The 14,158-nt window shown below is 36.9% G+C and overlaps 2 protein-coding genes across 2 annotated transcripts in view; one reads left to right on the forward strand and one right to left on the reverse strand.

Moving 5' to 3' along the window:
- Window positions 1-3,429, reverse strand: part of LOC107592998 (ras-associated and pleckstrin homology domains-containing protein 1-like) — an 86,368-nt gene extending 82,939 nt beyond the window's left edge. Inside the window, exon 1 of the mRNA XM_016282581.1 lies at window positions 3,133-3,429. The gene's annotated coding sequence lies outside the window, so the exon portion shown is untranslated. The remainder of the gene's footprint in view (window positions 1-3,132) is intronic.
- Window positions 3,430-10,777: 7,348 nt separating this feature from the next.
- Window positions 10,778-13,736, forward strand: LOC107593017 (T-cell-specific surface glycoprotein CD28-like). The gene is made up of 4 exons (XM_016282599.1): window positions 10,778-10,784; window positions 11,996-12,340; window positions 13,249-13,397; window positions 13,585-13,736. The coding sequence occupies exons 1-4, from the start codon at window positions 10,778-10,780 to the stop codon at window positions 13,660-13,662; spliced, it is 579 nt and encodes a 192-aa protein (XP_016138085.1). The 3' UTR covers window positions 13,663-13,736.
- The last annotated feature ends 422 nt before the right edge of the window (window positions 13,737-14,158 follow it).

Genomic DNA, 14,158 nt, shown 5'->3' on the forward strand with positions numbered 1-14,158 from the left:
TTTATTTGAAATTCGACGAATATTCGAAATTCGAATTTTTTTTTGACAGCCCTAACTTGCATTCATATATGCTTCCATCCAATCAACAACCAATGGACAGAACCAAGTTCAAACCCATTTTCCTACAATAGGCCTAATCCATTTACAGTACAGAAGAAAAGATCTCCCACCATTTCGGTTTCATTGCGACTTAATGTTTTGGTCAATCTAAATCATGCATTGTGACGGCAAATTGAATGTATGAATGCAACAAATCTTTTGCATTCATATATGCTTCCATCCAATCAACAACCAATGGACAGAACCAAGTTCAAACCCATTTTCCCACAATAGGCCTAATCCATTTACAGTACAGAAGAAAAGATCTCCCACCATTTCGGTTTCATTGCGACTTAATGTTTTGGTCAATCTAAATCATGCATTGTGACGGCAAATTGAATGTATGAATGCAACAAATCTTCCTCTCCAACAGTCTGCCTTTCACGCACACAGATAAAACCATGTCACTGCCTGGTGGCAGCTGCCAATGTTTCTAAAACAACACTGGATGAGAGGCTATAAACACTTTTAATCTTTTACCCAACATAGGCAGGTTACAATGTAAGCAGTACTGTCAGAAGGGAAGCCAGTGCAAGGGAGCAGAATCTGCCATTGTTGAAACACAGTTCACATTGATGTGAACATAATGCAAAACCAAACACGCCTAAATAAAATACCAGATCACAATGCAAAGCTCAACAAACCATGTGTACAAATGCTCTGCATGAGTCATGAGTCACCCTGTTCCACCTTTACATGTTTGCAGTGTGATGGAGACAGAGGGGTTTATGACAAATCATTCTGATGACAAATCGGGCTTTGGTCTAAGGTCTGTTATCCAAGGGAGCAAACATCTGCATTGAGTGCCATTCATGAGCCAACTATAAGCTGATGACAGATCACACACACCTGACAATACATTTAAGCTGCTATACAGCAGATGTCACCGAAATTAGCTGATTAAAGTTGGCACGAAGTCCTCCCTCACTCACGAAACATTAGCAATATTGCACTTGTGCTGCCTTGAAGATTGATGCACACGGTTGACCTGCTCCTGCCCCAACAAAGAACGTCCTTTCGTCCGAGACTCATGGGACGCTATTAATTTAAATCATTTCACTCCCTTTCATCCTAGCTGCCTGTTTCCTCTTCCTAAAGAGCCTCGCAGTCATCTCTAGTTTCAGTCCCGAGTCGAGGGATAGTGGGCGCTGTGTGAGCTGTCAGATAGCTGCTCATGCTGCCAAGGTCAGCAATACAGAGAACCTTCTGGATCTTTATCAGGACTCATTTATGATCACTTAGAACAAAGAATCTGTCGAGCAAAAAAAGATCCAGGCTGCTAGACTCTCTACATCTGGACTCCAGGGTCCTCACAGCCAGCATCCACCCTAGTTTCACAATCACCTGACGTCATTCTGGTATAGGAGGCCAGCTCTAGAAAGAGGAATCCGGTGGGGATGGACATTGGCTTACTGCTGCACATATGTTGGGAGGTAATGAAAACTAATTCTATGAATAACACTAACAGTGCATTTTAGGGGAAAGGCCTTATAGAAATAGCAACAACGAAGAATAAACTTCCCATTCAATAAAAAAACTAAACAATTTCAAGGTTTTGCATCCCTCTCAGCACATATTCTACTGCTCCCACTGGCTTAGACTGAAGCAAGCAGAAAAATAAATCTTAAGTTTAATGCATTACCAGCAGCAAACGCAGTAAAGCTTCCAAGATCTGTGGCAAAAAGCTCACTAGAATATGTCCTGTAATGATACACATTTCAGATCTGCACTTTTCCAATCTGCCTCTAGCCTCTATGCATACCGGCGTAATCAAAGATGCATTTATTAATGCATGTACAAGATAATCTACTCACTTAAGGACATTTTTATATGATAGCCATCCACAATATACTGCTAAAGTATAGCATAAGAGACATAAAGACATGATTTTGGACTGTCTTGACCACTTCACTAGCATTTTTTACTTACAAAAAAAGTGGCTTTGGTTGCCACCAAAAAGTGGCTTTTAGACCATGTTGAAATGCTTTCAATTTGAGTACATTTTAAAATATTATTTTTCCTGTAGTGGCAAAGTGGAATTTTCAGCAGTCATTACTCCACTCTTCAGTGTCACAAGATCCTTCAGAAATCATTCTTGAAAACTGTTCTGTCACTTAATACTTTCTCTTTTTTTCAGGTACAATTCAGGTGCTTTTATTTATTTATTTATTTTATATTGAATTGTTTTGGCGTTTACATGCTGAAAGACTATAAATATTTAATGGCAGGTTTCATTGTGACAGCATACCCGATGTAATGTGACAATACGTCTGTACAAAGACTGACTTTCTGAAATAAAGCCTGAAAAATACATATGCACTGAAGTAAAAGGTACCTGCTAGCAGATACACAAGCTGGACAAAAATTGTGTGAAAATAGGCCTCCACACTATGGGCACCAAGACTGGCACTAAACCCACAGCTGTCATGGCAAAGGGTGGAGCCTGAACATATCAGTGTGTGTGTGTGTGTGGAGATCCAATTTGGCAACAGCTCATCTGTTTTCAGTATGTGTTACTGCAGAACACACTCCACCAGCTACGATGAGGAAAAACACCATATAGCAAATGAAACATCTGAGGTTAAACATCTCAACCACCCTCAAGAGCCGGAATAACAGCAGATGTATCCAGATAAATGGAGATGCATCTCATCCTCTCTTTGACAGACTAATTAGTTTCACCTCATTATTCCAGATTCCTTATTCATGCCGCAATTCCTACTGCAAAACCTTACAAATCAGCATCTTCAAAAGATTCCATCACCCGCTTCAGTATTTTATTATCGAATATAATCTATTTTTTAACTGAAATCAATGGAGCAACCTTCATCTTCAGACACCGAAGGCACTGCACAGCTGTCTGAATTTCAGGGCTGTTCCCTGGATTTTCCTCGGTGTATCCCTAGATAATGAGCTAATAATACGCCGCCAGCGTCAAATACACAAGCCATGCTTGTGATCCGCACATTAATATCTTTATTTCAGAAAGAGGTCGCATGCAGCAGCGAGTATAAATAAAGAGTAAGCGCTTACTGTCGCAAACCAGCCGACGGTTCTGCGGCTTCTGTCTTGTCCGAAGGAAACGGTAACAATGGAAAATAGCCACTGATGTGTTGCGCAAATCCAGCGACAGAATCCCAGCTCCGCTTCCACCTCAAGCGGGTTTTCGCTGCCCGTGCCGATCGCTTATATTTGATGATGATGATGGTGGTGGTGGTGGTGGTGAGACGAGCGAGCCTCCCGTTTCTCTCCCGCTTCCATTCCCGTTCTGAGCTGCGGACCGATGCGCGTTGCTCCTGGCGTCTCCGCTTCCTGTCCAGCCCCGAAATCCATGTGATTGCGCCCTACCCGCTGTGACGTCATGCACGGCATGGAAATACGACTCGCTTGCGTTTTGACGCAAAGGTTCTCCCACTGAAAATGTAGCTTATGTACCAAGTGTGCCAATTAGACCGCACTTACTAGGCTATATAGGACATTTTCGGGGCGCAATATAAATATTGATCTCGCATAGTAACGTTTCTGCGTCCCTGGCTATCTTAAACGTGTTTTAAACTAACGTTTTATGACATGATTATCATATGTAAATCTTTAGTTCAGAGGTAAATAATAAAAACTTTTTTTTCAATATTCTATTATGAAATTAATAAGTGTTACTGTTGCTACTGTATAAAAAATAGAACGTGTGGGCATACATACCGTTCAAAAGCTGGGTCAGCAAGATTGTTTTTGTTATTAAACACTCCAGTTCAGACATCTATTTATAATGTTACTATATATAAAGAGAGAAACAAGAAATGATTCCTATGCAGGAGATCAGCATAACAAAATGATTTCTGAAAGTTCGTGTGAAACTGAAGAACGGAGAAAAGATGGACTAATGATGACTGTTTTTATTGTATAAAGGCAGCCTTGGTGAGAAGAGACTTCTTTCAAAAAACAATTATAAATCGTATTGACCCCAAACGTTTGAATGGTAGTGTATCTTTGTGGAACATGTAACCTTTTGTATCGACTTCATTGATGGAACACTCTAATCAGTTTAATTAACTTAATGCTTCTACACACAAGTTTCTATGTGATTCCTCAGGGGTCATACAGAAAATGTTGGTAGTTGAGGGGTTCAAAGGGTTGTGAAATAAAAGTAGATGGGTATGAAGACAAGAAGGCCTGAAGCTTAACCACATCAAACAAGTGTGACTCATCAACACAATTTGGAACTGAGACCACTACAATCTCAGCATGACCTTATTTCTGTGGTCTCGTTCTGAGCTGCGGACCGATGCGCGTTGCTCCTGGCGTCTCCGCTTCCTGTCCAGCCCCGAAATCCATGTGATTGCGCCCTACCCGCTGTGACGTCATGCACGGCATGGAAATACGACTCGCTTGCGTTTTGACGCAAAGGTTCTCCCACTGAAAATGTAGCTTATGTACCAAGTGTGCCAATTAGACCGCACTTACTAGGCTATATAGGACATTTTCGGGGCGCAATATAAATATTGATCTCGCATAGTAACGTTTCTGCGTCCCTGGCTATCTTAAACGTGTTTTAAACTAACGTTTTATGACATGATTATCATATGTAAATCTTTAGTCAGAGGTAAATAATAAAAACTTTTTTTTTCAATATTCTATTATGAAATTAATAAGTGTTACTGTTGCTACTGTATAAAAAAATAGAACGTGTGGGCATACATACCGTTCAAAAGCTGGGTCAGCAAGATTGTTTTTGTTATTAAACACTCCAGTTCAGACATCTATTTATAATGTTACTATATATAAAGAGAGAAACAAGAAATGATTCCTATGCAGGAGATCAGCATAACAAAATGATTTCTGAAAGTTCGTGTGAAACTGAAGAACGGAGAAAAGATGGACTAATGATGACTGTTTTTATTGTATAAAGGCAGCCTTGGTGAGAAGAGACTTCTTTCAAAAAACAATTATAAATCGTATTGACCCCAAACGTTTGAATGGTAGTGTATCTTTGTGGAACATGTAACCTTTTGTATCGACTTCATTGATGGAACACTCTAATCAGTTTAATTAACTTAATGCTTCTACACACAAGTTTCTATGTGATTCCTCAGGGGTCATACAGAAAATGTTGGTAGTTGAGGGGTTCAAAGGGTTGTGAAATAAAAGTAGATGGGTATGAAGACAAGAAGGCCTGAAGCTTAACCACATCAAACAAGTGTGACTCATCAACACAATTTGGAACTGAGACCACTACAATCTCAGCATGACCTTATTTCTGTGGTCTTCACTGTCTCTGTGCTCAGTGAGGAGACTATATACTTTATAGTGTGTGCACTGAATTAGAAATGCTCTGCATTCAGTGCACAGAGCAGACCAAAGATTAGGAATGAATTCAAAAACGGAAAATCTAACCACATCAAACAAGTGTGACTCATCAACACAATTTGGAACTGAGACCACTACAATCTCAGCATGACCTTATTTCTGTGGTCTACATCACTGTCTCTGTGCTCAGTGAGGAGACTATATACTTTATAGTGTGTGCACTGAATTAGAAATGCTCTGCATTCAGTGCACAGAGCAGACCAAAGATTAGGAATGAATTCAAAAACGGAAAATGTTCAAAATAGTTAACCGTAAAAGAACAAAGTAGATAGTAAAAATAAATAGTAAATGGACAAAAATGTGATGTTTATAAATATATACAAAACATGCCATTGAAAGTGAATTTCACAACATGTTATAGCATTAAACTAAGCAACAGGTGCGAGATATTCTGTGTCTATTCTGCCATTTAGTGGTTATATCTGTTACTACATGTGTTTTTCAAAGCTAGTTTAATGCAATTTTAAGTGTAGCAATTGTAAATATTTAATGAATATATTAAGCAATTAAAGCACCAGTATATTTGACATTTTGAAGAGAGTATACATAAAAAATACTACACAAACACACTAAAATTAGCAGTGTTGATAATCAAAGCATTATTTAAAAGAAGAATTAGTAAAAATGAGTAATCATTTCCTACTTGGAAATCATTTTCAAATTGTTTTAGAACAGGATGTACATTATTTATTAATGACTTATAGACTAGTAGAGAATGCAACAGAGGAGTAAAGAGTACCTGAAAACCATTACAGTGAAAATTACTCCACTACAAGTTACAAGTCCCCAATTTCAAAACAACTTGAGTAAAAGTCTTAAAGTATCTGAATTTATCAGTACTTAAGTATTTTACTTATACTGAATATAGTCTCAAAAATGCACTAATCAAAGAGACATGCCAGTGGAAAACAAGAAAGAGTTGATATGTGAGATCAGCATTCACACTGATTTTCTAAAACCAAAATAAAACTGAACATCTAAAAAAAAAAAAACCTTCAAAAATGTATCTTCAGTATAACAGATAAATAATATAATGTAATTTATTTTTTAAATTTTATATATATATATATATTTTTTTTGCTTAATTTGATTGTTGATCTTTTAGAATAATAACAGGATAATACTACTTGAGAATAGTGAAAAAATAATGTTAAGTAAAATTAAAAATTCAAAGCCTTTTTGCACTGGATGAGCTGGTTTCGGCCTCATTGCCGTTGCTAAGGAACTCACATTCACGTAAAGTAGCCTTGTTGACAAGTTTGGGTGAGTAAGGGCAAAACGGACAAGGTATTGTACTTTCAGTGCCATGCAAAAGCTAGGTGTCATGCAAAATGTAATGTGTAATTGCGACACTCATTACAAATGTACTGGAGTAAAGAGTACAGATGCTAATTCAAAAATGTAGTGAAGTAGAGAGTAAAAGTTACTAATATCTTTGATACTCAGTAAAACTACAGCGTATCCAAAAAGATACTCAAGTACAGTTATTAATTACATTTACTCAAATACTCTACACCTCTGGAATGCAAGACTGCATTCAGAGGTAGAAAAGCCTTTGCCTGCTCGTAAATACAGTCAGAAATTGCAGAATGTTACAGAATGCTGATGGTAAAATGTACTTGGAACTCTGAATGTAAAATGTAACCACAACACAACACCTCTTCTTTCCTTTTGTTATCGTTCATTTCCTCTTATCACTGCAATGCTGCACTGCAAGGCAGTGCATTTGTGCATGATGATGCCAAGAAGTTTCAATGCACAAAGTGAAGAAAAAAACAGAATGTTTCGGATATGTAAATATCCAAAACAGGGAAAATTACTCGCATCCTAAATAACGTTTTCAGCTGTTAAAAACCCTACACATGCAAGTTGGAAAATATCTAGTCTGTGTTTGTTTTCTTTGTTTCATCTTTTTATTTAAAGTTTGGTTGTGTTGGAATAATGTTCATTTTATGGTATTTTTTGGCAGTTTTCTTATTCTACTCATTGTTTTTATTACATTAATAACAAAAGAAGATATTGAATTGCTTTACACACTGAAGAAGGCTTTGAGCCGAAACGTTTGTGTCTTTTCCCATCAGTAATGAATGTAAAATATAAGAAAAAAGAAGATTGTTCTCGTGAGTGTGGATCATGATTTCCTATACTAAGTAACAAAAGAAGATAGCCATAAGGCAACACTTCATTTTTCTCCAGAGAGTAAATTTGAGTCCCCTGTCAAATGTTTGGCTGCTTTCCTCAGTCCTCCATAGTGTTAAATTGTGACACAGCTAGGAAACAGCCCCCACCCCCTCTGACCCGTGCATCTGTTGGTGAAATCTCTGAAGTTATATTCCCCTGTTTTCACGTGCTCGGAGCAGCAGTGCAGAAATGCTTCAGCAGATGATCATTGCAATGACCTATGTTCTCCTGACCCTCTTCTATGCTGAACATACTGAATCCTCCTCAAGCTGCTATCATGAGAAAGGTTTGAGATTTTCTGTTGCTTCTTAATTCAGTTGTGCAGTTTATTTATGTGGTGTGCAGCATCTGAATCTGCATCCTTGTGGATATTTATAACTAAGTGTCTCCAGAATATTTATATTGTATAAAAAAAGTTGTATAAATTAAATTAATATTACAAAATTAAACTTTGCATTAATGAAACAAATCAATAGACAAAAAAGAGGGGTAAAAACAGCAGAGGAAACAGCCAACTCCACTCCATGTGCAGTGCACCACATCCTCAATCTCTAACTTTCTCTTTCAAAATCAAAATGTGCATATATGCTTTTATCTTTCAGTCGAAATAAAAAGAGTGGATGAAAATGCAACAGCATTTGTGTCCTGTCCAGCACTTGCAGAGCATGAAAAACCATCTATCACTCTATACAAGGGAGATACAAAGCTGCACTCAACAAACCTGAATGATGTGGACAGCAATCAATCATGGCAGCGGTTTCAGGTGCACATACAAAACTCCTCAGTCTCATATAAGATTTTAAGAACTGAAGCCAGTGACACAGGACTCTACAACTGCATAATCTGGACAGAGGTTTCCCTGACTATATTACTAATTAAAGGTAAAACAAGAAGCAATTACTTCATTTTAATTGACATTTAAATGTGTTTAATTCCAGTTTATGATTTGATTAGTGAATAGTCATTGGTCTCATCCCCTGCTTAAATAGTTTAAACCAACCTATGATATTCTGTTGGTCTTAGCTGGTCTCCCAAACTGCAGACCAGCTGGATCTCTTTAAACCAGTTAAGAAGCAGCACTTTTACAAAGTGTAAAATACATCAATGTATGTTTTATTTAGTATTGTTTATATTATTTACATGATTTCAGATGCTCTGCTGCCCAAAGAATCAACTGTCACTTGTCCCACTGATCAGACACTGCCACTTACTGTTGGCTGTGTGATCATCGTTGTATATAGTCTGTTCATCACTGTCTTTGGCCGTTACCTCAAAGTAAGTATCCATATCTGCAACCACACATTTACTCACACATGCAGTTCTTTGCAGTAATATAAATTCATAACCAACCTAATATGCATTCAAAGTGTATATGTGGAATCACACAAAATCAAGGTTGAAAAGTTTCCAGTTATCACACTATGAAATTGCTGATATGGTGTTTTTATTTCAGTATAAACTCAAGAACACAGAGCCAGCTGAGAATCCCTACATAAACACAAGACCAAGAGGATTCAGACGACGCTGAAGACAAATATCAGCAGCGTAGCAATATGTCAGTCTTCCACTGGCTGTTACATTTGTACCTCCTATCAGCTGAGCAGTACTGCCCAGAGAGTGTATTAAACAGATCTACTAATTGTTCTTTTGTATCTATTGATGTTGTATATATATATATATACAGTATTTAAGAGTAATTAAACTTCTCATCAAGTCTGCATTTATTTGATGAGAAATAAAGTAAAATGGTAATATTGTGACATAGTATTACAAAATAACTGTTTTATATTTAAAAATGTAAATAATAATTCCAAATATGCTAATTTGGTGCTGAAGAAACAATTCTTATTAGCAAGTTATTTAAATTTTTTTTAAAGGGGTCATATGATGTTGCTAAAAATAACATTATTTTGTGTATTTGGTGTAATGAAATGTGATTATGCGGTTTAAGGTTCAAAAAACACATTATTTTCCACATACTGTACATTATTGTTTCTCCTCTATGCCCCGCCTTTCTGAAACACGTCGATTTTTACAAAGCTCATCGGTCTGAAAAGCGAGGTGTGCTCTGATTGGCCAGCTATCCAGTGCGTTGTGATTGGCCGAATACCTCAAGCGTGTAACAGAAATGTTACGCCCCTTAACATACTGTGACACCCTGTCCGGCCGGAGCGACGAGAAAAAAACATGAAAACCCATTATAAAAGAGGCATTTGTTGCATCCAGTGGGGACATAACTACAGATTATAATGACTTATAATGTCTTTTTACGTGTTGCGTTGCATCGCGCCGCGTAAACATAAAACCATGTCTGCATTTGTGATCGGAGAAATTTGCAACTTTACAGATCTTCTTTATGCACCAAGAGGATGCATTAAAAATCTGTAAAAACAGTAAAAACATTAAATCTTAGATGTTTAATTATTATAATGTTGGGGGAAAAATATATATTTCAAATAAATGCTGTTCTTTAGCACCTTCTAATAATCAAAGAATCCTGAAGAAAATGTATAACCTGTTTCCACAAAAAATTAAGGCGTTTTCACCTGCTGGATACTTCAGCTGTTTTCAACATTGATCATACGCAAAATATATGTTTCTTAAGCAGCAAATTGCCATATTAGAATGATTTTGATCCTCAGTGGGTGTGTATTTACACTGAAACACTACGATGCTCTGACTTTAAATAAAACCTGCTCATTGCTGCAAACATCTTTGATTCTGGCATTTCTTCAGTGTGACTTGTGTAGGGTTTGAAATTATGTTTTAGAGAAAAATGCAATCTATTTAATTAGAAAGTCAAGCTAATCAATATCATTTTGCTTAAGACAATGAGTGCATGATCTGTTAGGCTACAACAACAATACAACTATAGAAGATCCCACCTCAGTTTTAGTGTCTGTAACTTCTGCATCTGTAATTACAGTGTTGCCCTTATTATGCAATACATGCAACATGCAAATCTGCACCCCACGGTAAACATTGTAAATATACTATTATATCAGTACACTTTGTTAGCAACAGCGAGACAGGAAATTACAGGAAAAAAGAGGAGGGTGGTGGGTGGCAAGACGGTAACCATTGTTCTCCAAAATGTCATGCAGGAATACAAATTTTAGTTTCACAGAACAGCATGTTCAGTATGTACACAATAAATGCATTATATCAAAAGCTTTAAATTGTAATATAAGAAAATAGTAGGTATAAGCACCTAATATAAAGTGTAGCCCAAGGGAATGGAAAATTTTTTGATACGATTAATACAATTCAGATTTAGCCTAATAATATTTGATCATCCTTTCATTTGATTTCTTTTCAGACATTTTCAGTTTCCAACACTCCCTGTAATCTGATATGATGTAATACTGAACAAGTGATGAGCAGATATGTTGAACAATTGCAATTGCAAGAAAGAAAAAAAAAAAATCGAACTAATTTCGAAAGTGCTGAATTCGCTTTCAAGTGTATCTGATTTTAATATTTTCCCCAAATTCAGAGAGTCAAATAAGCTCTTGACCACTGGACTTTGTGATAGTTAAACCACAACCTTAACCAAATTTTCCAGTTCCACTGCTATTGTACTGTTTTTGCTCGAGTCTCATTCTGCTCATTCTATTTTTTTTTCCCCTTGATTACACATATTGTGCAAATTGCTTCATTATTTGCAAAAATTTTCAGCACTTTACGGGCATTTGCAGTCAGCTTGAGGTTTCCTGCTACGTCACAAGCTTTCCAGAACTCACTCAGTATAAAGAGACAGGGGGGGATACCTCCACAGTTATTACATGACACAATGATTATCACACTTATTAGAATCTTTATATATATCCCACTGGGATTGGGTAAGTACCTGCTGAGCTTCAAATGTTTGTTGCTTTTCAAGCACAGATAGTCTAGAGATGGAACAGCTTTACCCCTGTGTGGCAAGACAGCTTGAATCCTAAAGTACATTTTATTAATAATTACTTTTTTTTTATGAAGAATTGATCTATTATCCTTTGTTCTATGACAGTTGAGATGTTTCTTTTAATATGCAGCAAAACTGAAGTGAAGTGGGTCAAACTTTGACCTAAATGTACAACTTCCAACATCCGTATCCTCATTTTCAGACAGAATTCTGAGGCTCTTTTGGAATATTATTTATATGTGCATATTATATTTGTATATGGAATATTAGTTTAATGTGAACCTTGAAGTAGCCTACTTTTGTCATGACTGTTCATTCAGATTAAAACTTTTCTGTACTTGAAATATGAATGTTATGAAGTTAAATTATCACCCACACAATACAAAAAAACAGAAGGTAGTGAGTATTTGGGTTACATCTGATGATCTTTTGTTTTGTTTCCAGCTCTGCGTGTGTCTCAGCCGTATCGTGTGGTTGGGAAAGAGGGAGAAGTCCCTCTCCGCTGCTCCTTCAGTTCAAAGTTAAAGCCAGAGGAAATGCAGGTGTCTCTGTACAAAGGTTTGCACGGCCGTGAGAGTCTCTGTAACGCTTATGTCAACCTCTCTGAGCCCTACTTCACAACAGATGGCACAGTTAATTGCAGAGGGAATATTAGCTCTGGAAGAGTGGACATGATCATCGCTGGACTTAGAGGGAATGACACAGACCTCTATCGCTGTGAGATCGAGATTCTCTTCCCACCTCCGTATCTCAGAACAGTTGGGAACGGCACTATTGTTTACATACAAGGTAAGCGATAGTCTTGTTTTCAGTCTCTTGCATGTGGTTTCCTCACAGTTTCACCTATTTTGTACACGGTTGTTCATGTATAGATCTATAGCAATGTTTTGTTTTTGTTTTAATACTACTAATGACAATTATTGAAATAATAAACAAGCAATGCCATTTAAAAGATAGCCATAAGGTAATCACTTAAATGGACCCTGTTGAAAAGGTATGTTTTGACGCTGGGATGCTGGTTTAAGCTGGTCCTTTGCTGGAATGTGCTGGTCCTTTGCTGGAATGTGCTGGTCCTTTTGCTGGTTTATGCTGGTCCTTTTGCTGGTTTATGCTAGTCATGTGCTGGCAAAGGACGTGTTATCATACATTTTATCCCTGTATGTTTACAAAAAATTTTTTTAAATAGCTAATTTGATTTAGTGTTCACGACACTTGTTCATTGTTAAAGCTCTAGAGGGAGCCAGAAAGTATATTATAAAAGAGTGAACAAGGAAATGTTGTGGCCACCTAAAGTCAAGTAGGTGGAAATGGGGCCTCCCCGGCACATTCAAATTTACAGCACTTTGTGCTCTACATTTTGATATTACCAGTGGAAACTTTGACTTTACGCAAGAATGATGTTTTTCTTTGAAAATGTAGATTGCTTTATGACGCAAGTGTGCTAAGGTAAGCTCTTAAAAAGCTAAAAGGACTGAAAAAACAATCATCAAAGATGAGAAAGATTGCAGTTAAAGACTGCCAGCTTCCTGTTGTCAAAAAGAAGGAGGCCTCATCCACTAAATTTTGATCATTATTAAAAATTAAAATGAAAAAAAAAAAAAAAAAAAGATTCACATAGGCCAATTTTCAGTGAAAGTAATTCTGGGTGGCCATCCATAGGGCAACTTTAGTAATAACTTATCTATCTTCTTTCATAGAAACCCCAAGCTGCCCCACTGTATCCACCCAGAGCCAGATTCAGAGCCAGAGCCAGACTTCAGAGCGGGAAAATGTCGAAAATAATGTAGGCCCACTTCCTCTGCTTTATGCCATCCTAATCATCACTTCCTGCAGTTTTATTCTACAGGTGAGAAATATGTCTATTCTAATGATTTTCTTTAACAGACTGGCCTGCTGAAAAGATTAGCATAGCAGGTCATGTTGAGTTTTGTGTCGACAAGCTGTATAGACATTTCTGAATGATTTACTCAAGTTTAGACTTTGACAATAATGTGAACAAATCAACTCAGATGTCACTCATCTCTATAACACAGATGATCGCCTGCAAATGGAGGGTCTCTACATCCACGACACCTATGCTTTCACAAAAAGAAAGCTATATGAAATTCTAAGGGGGTAATATCTCCGTCTGCATGTACTCACATGTATTCTCACCTGCATGTACTTGCATGTAATTTTCTCCTGCATGTATTTACATGTAAATTTAACCTGCATGTATTGACATGTACTCAAAAGTATTTTCCAATTACATGTACTCACATGAATTCTCACTTGCATGTATTACCATGTATTTACATAACATTTGACCACTGTCTTTGTTATGTCATTTTCTTTGATTTTATTAGAATGAAATAAACATTTTTACATTTAACCCTTGTGCTGTGCTGAAAATATATTACCTAATTTTGTGTTCCTGGTCAAAAATGACCAGACTTTTAAAAATTGCTTGTAAATCTCCCATTATTATCACCAAATATTGGATTCAATATTTTTGCTAACTTGTTTTAATTCAATTAGCACAGGTCTTCTTGAAGTATTTCTTTTTGGAACTGATTGATCGTAGGCCTGATCTAAGGTTATGCACCTCAGTTTTTAAGTGAACATTGC

This window comes from Sinocyclocheilus grahami, unplaced genomic scaffold (assembly GCF_001515645.1).
Source record: "Sinocyclocheilus grahami isolate Dianchi unplaced genomic scaffold, SAMN03320097.WGS_v1.1 scaffold162.1, whole genome shotgun sequence".
NCBI lineage: Eukaryota > Metazoa > Chordata > Actinopteri > Cypriniformes > Cyprinidae > Sinocyclocheilus > Sinocyclocheilus grahami.

Bases quoted from the DNA above. Each gene is read 5' to 3' on its own strand.
- LOC107593017 (XM_016282599.1), top strand. The intron at 12,341-13,248 runs GTAAGCGATAGT...CTTCTTTCATAG, and splicing joins CACTATTGTTTACATACAAG to AAACCCCAAGCTGCCCCACT. The intron at 13,398-13,584 runs GTGAGAAATATG...TCTATAACACAG, and splicing joins CCTGCAGTTTTATTCTACAG to ATGATCGCCTGCAAATGGAG.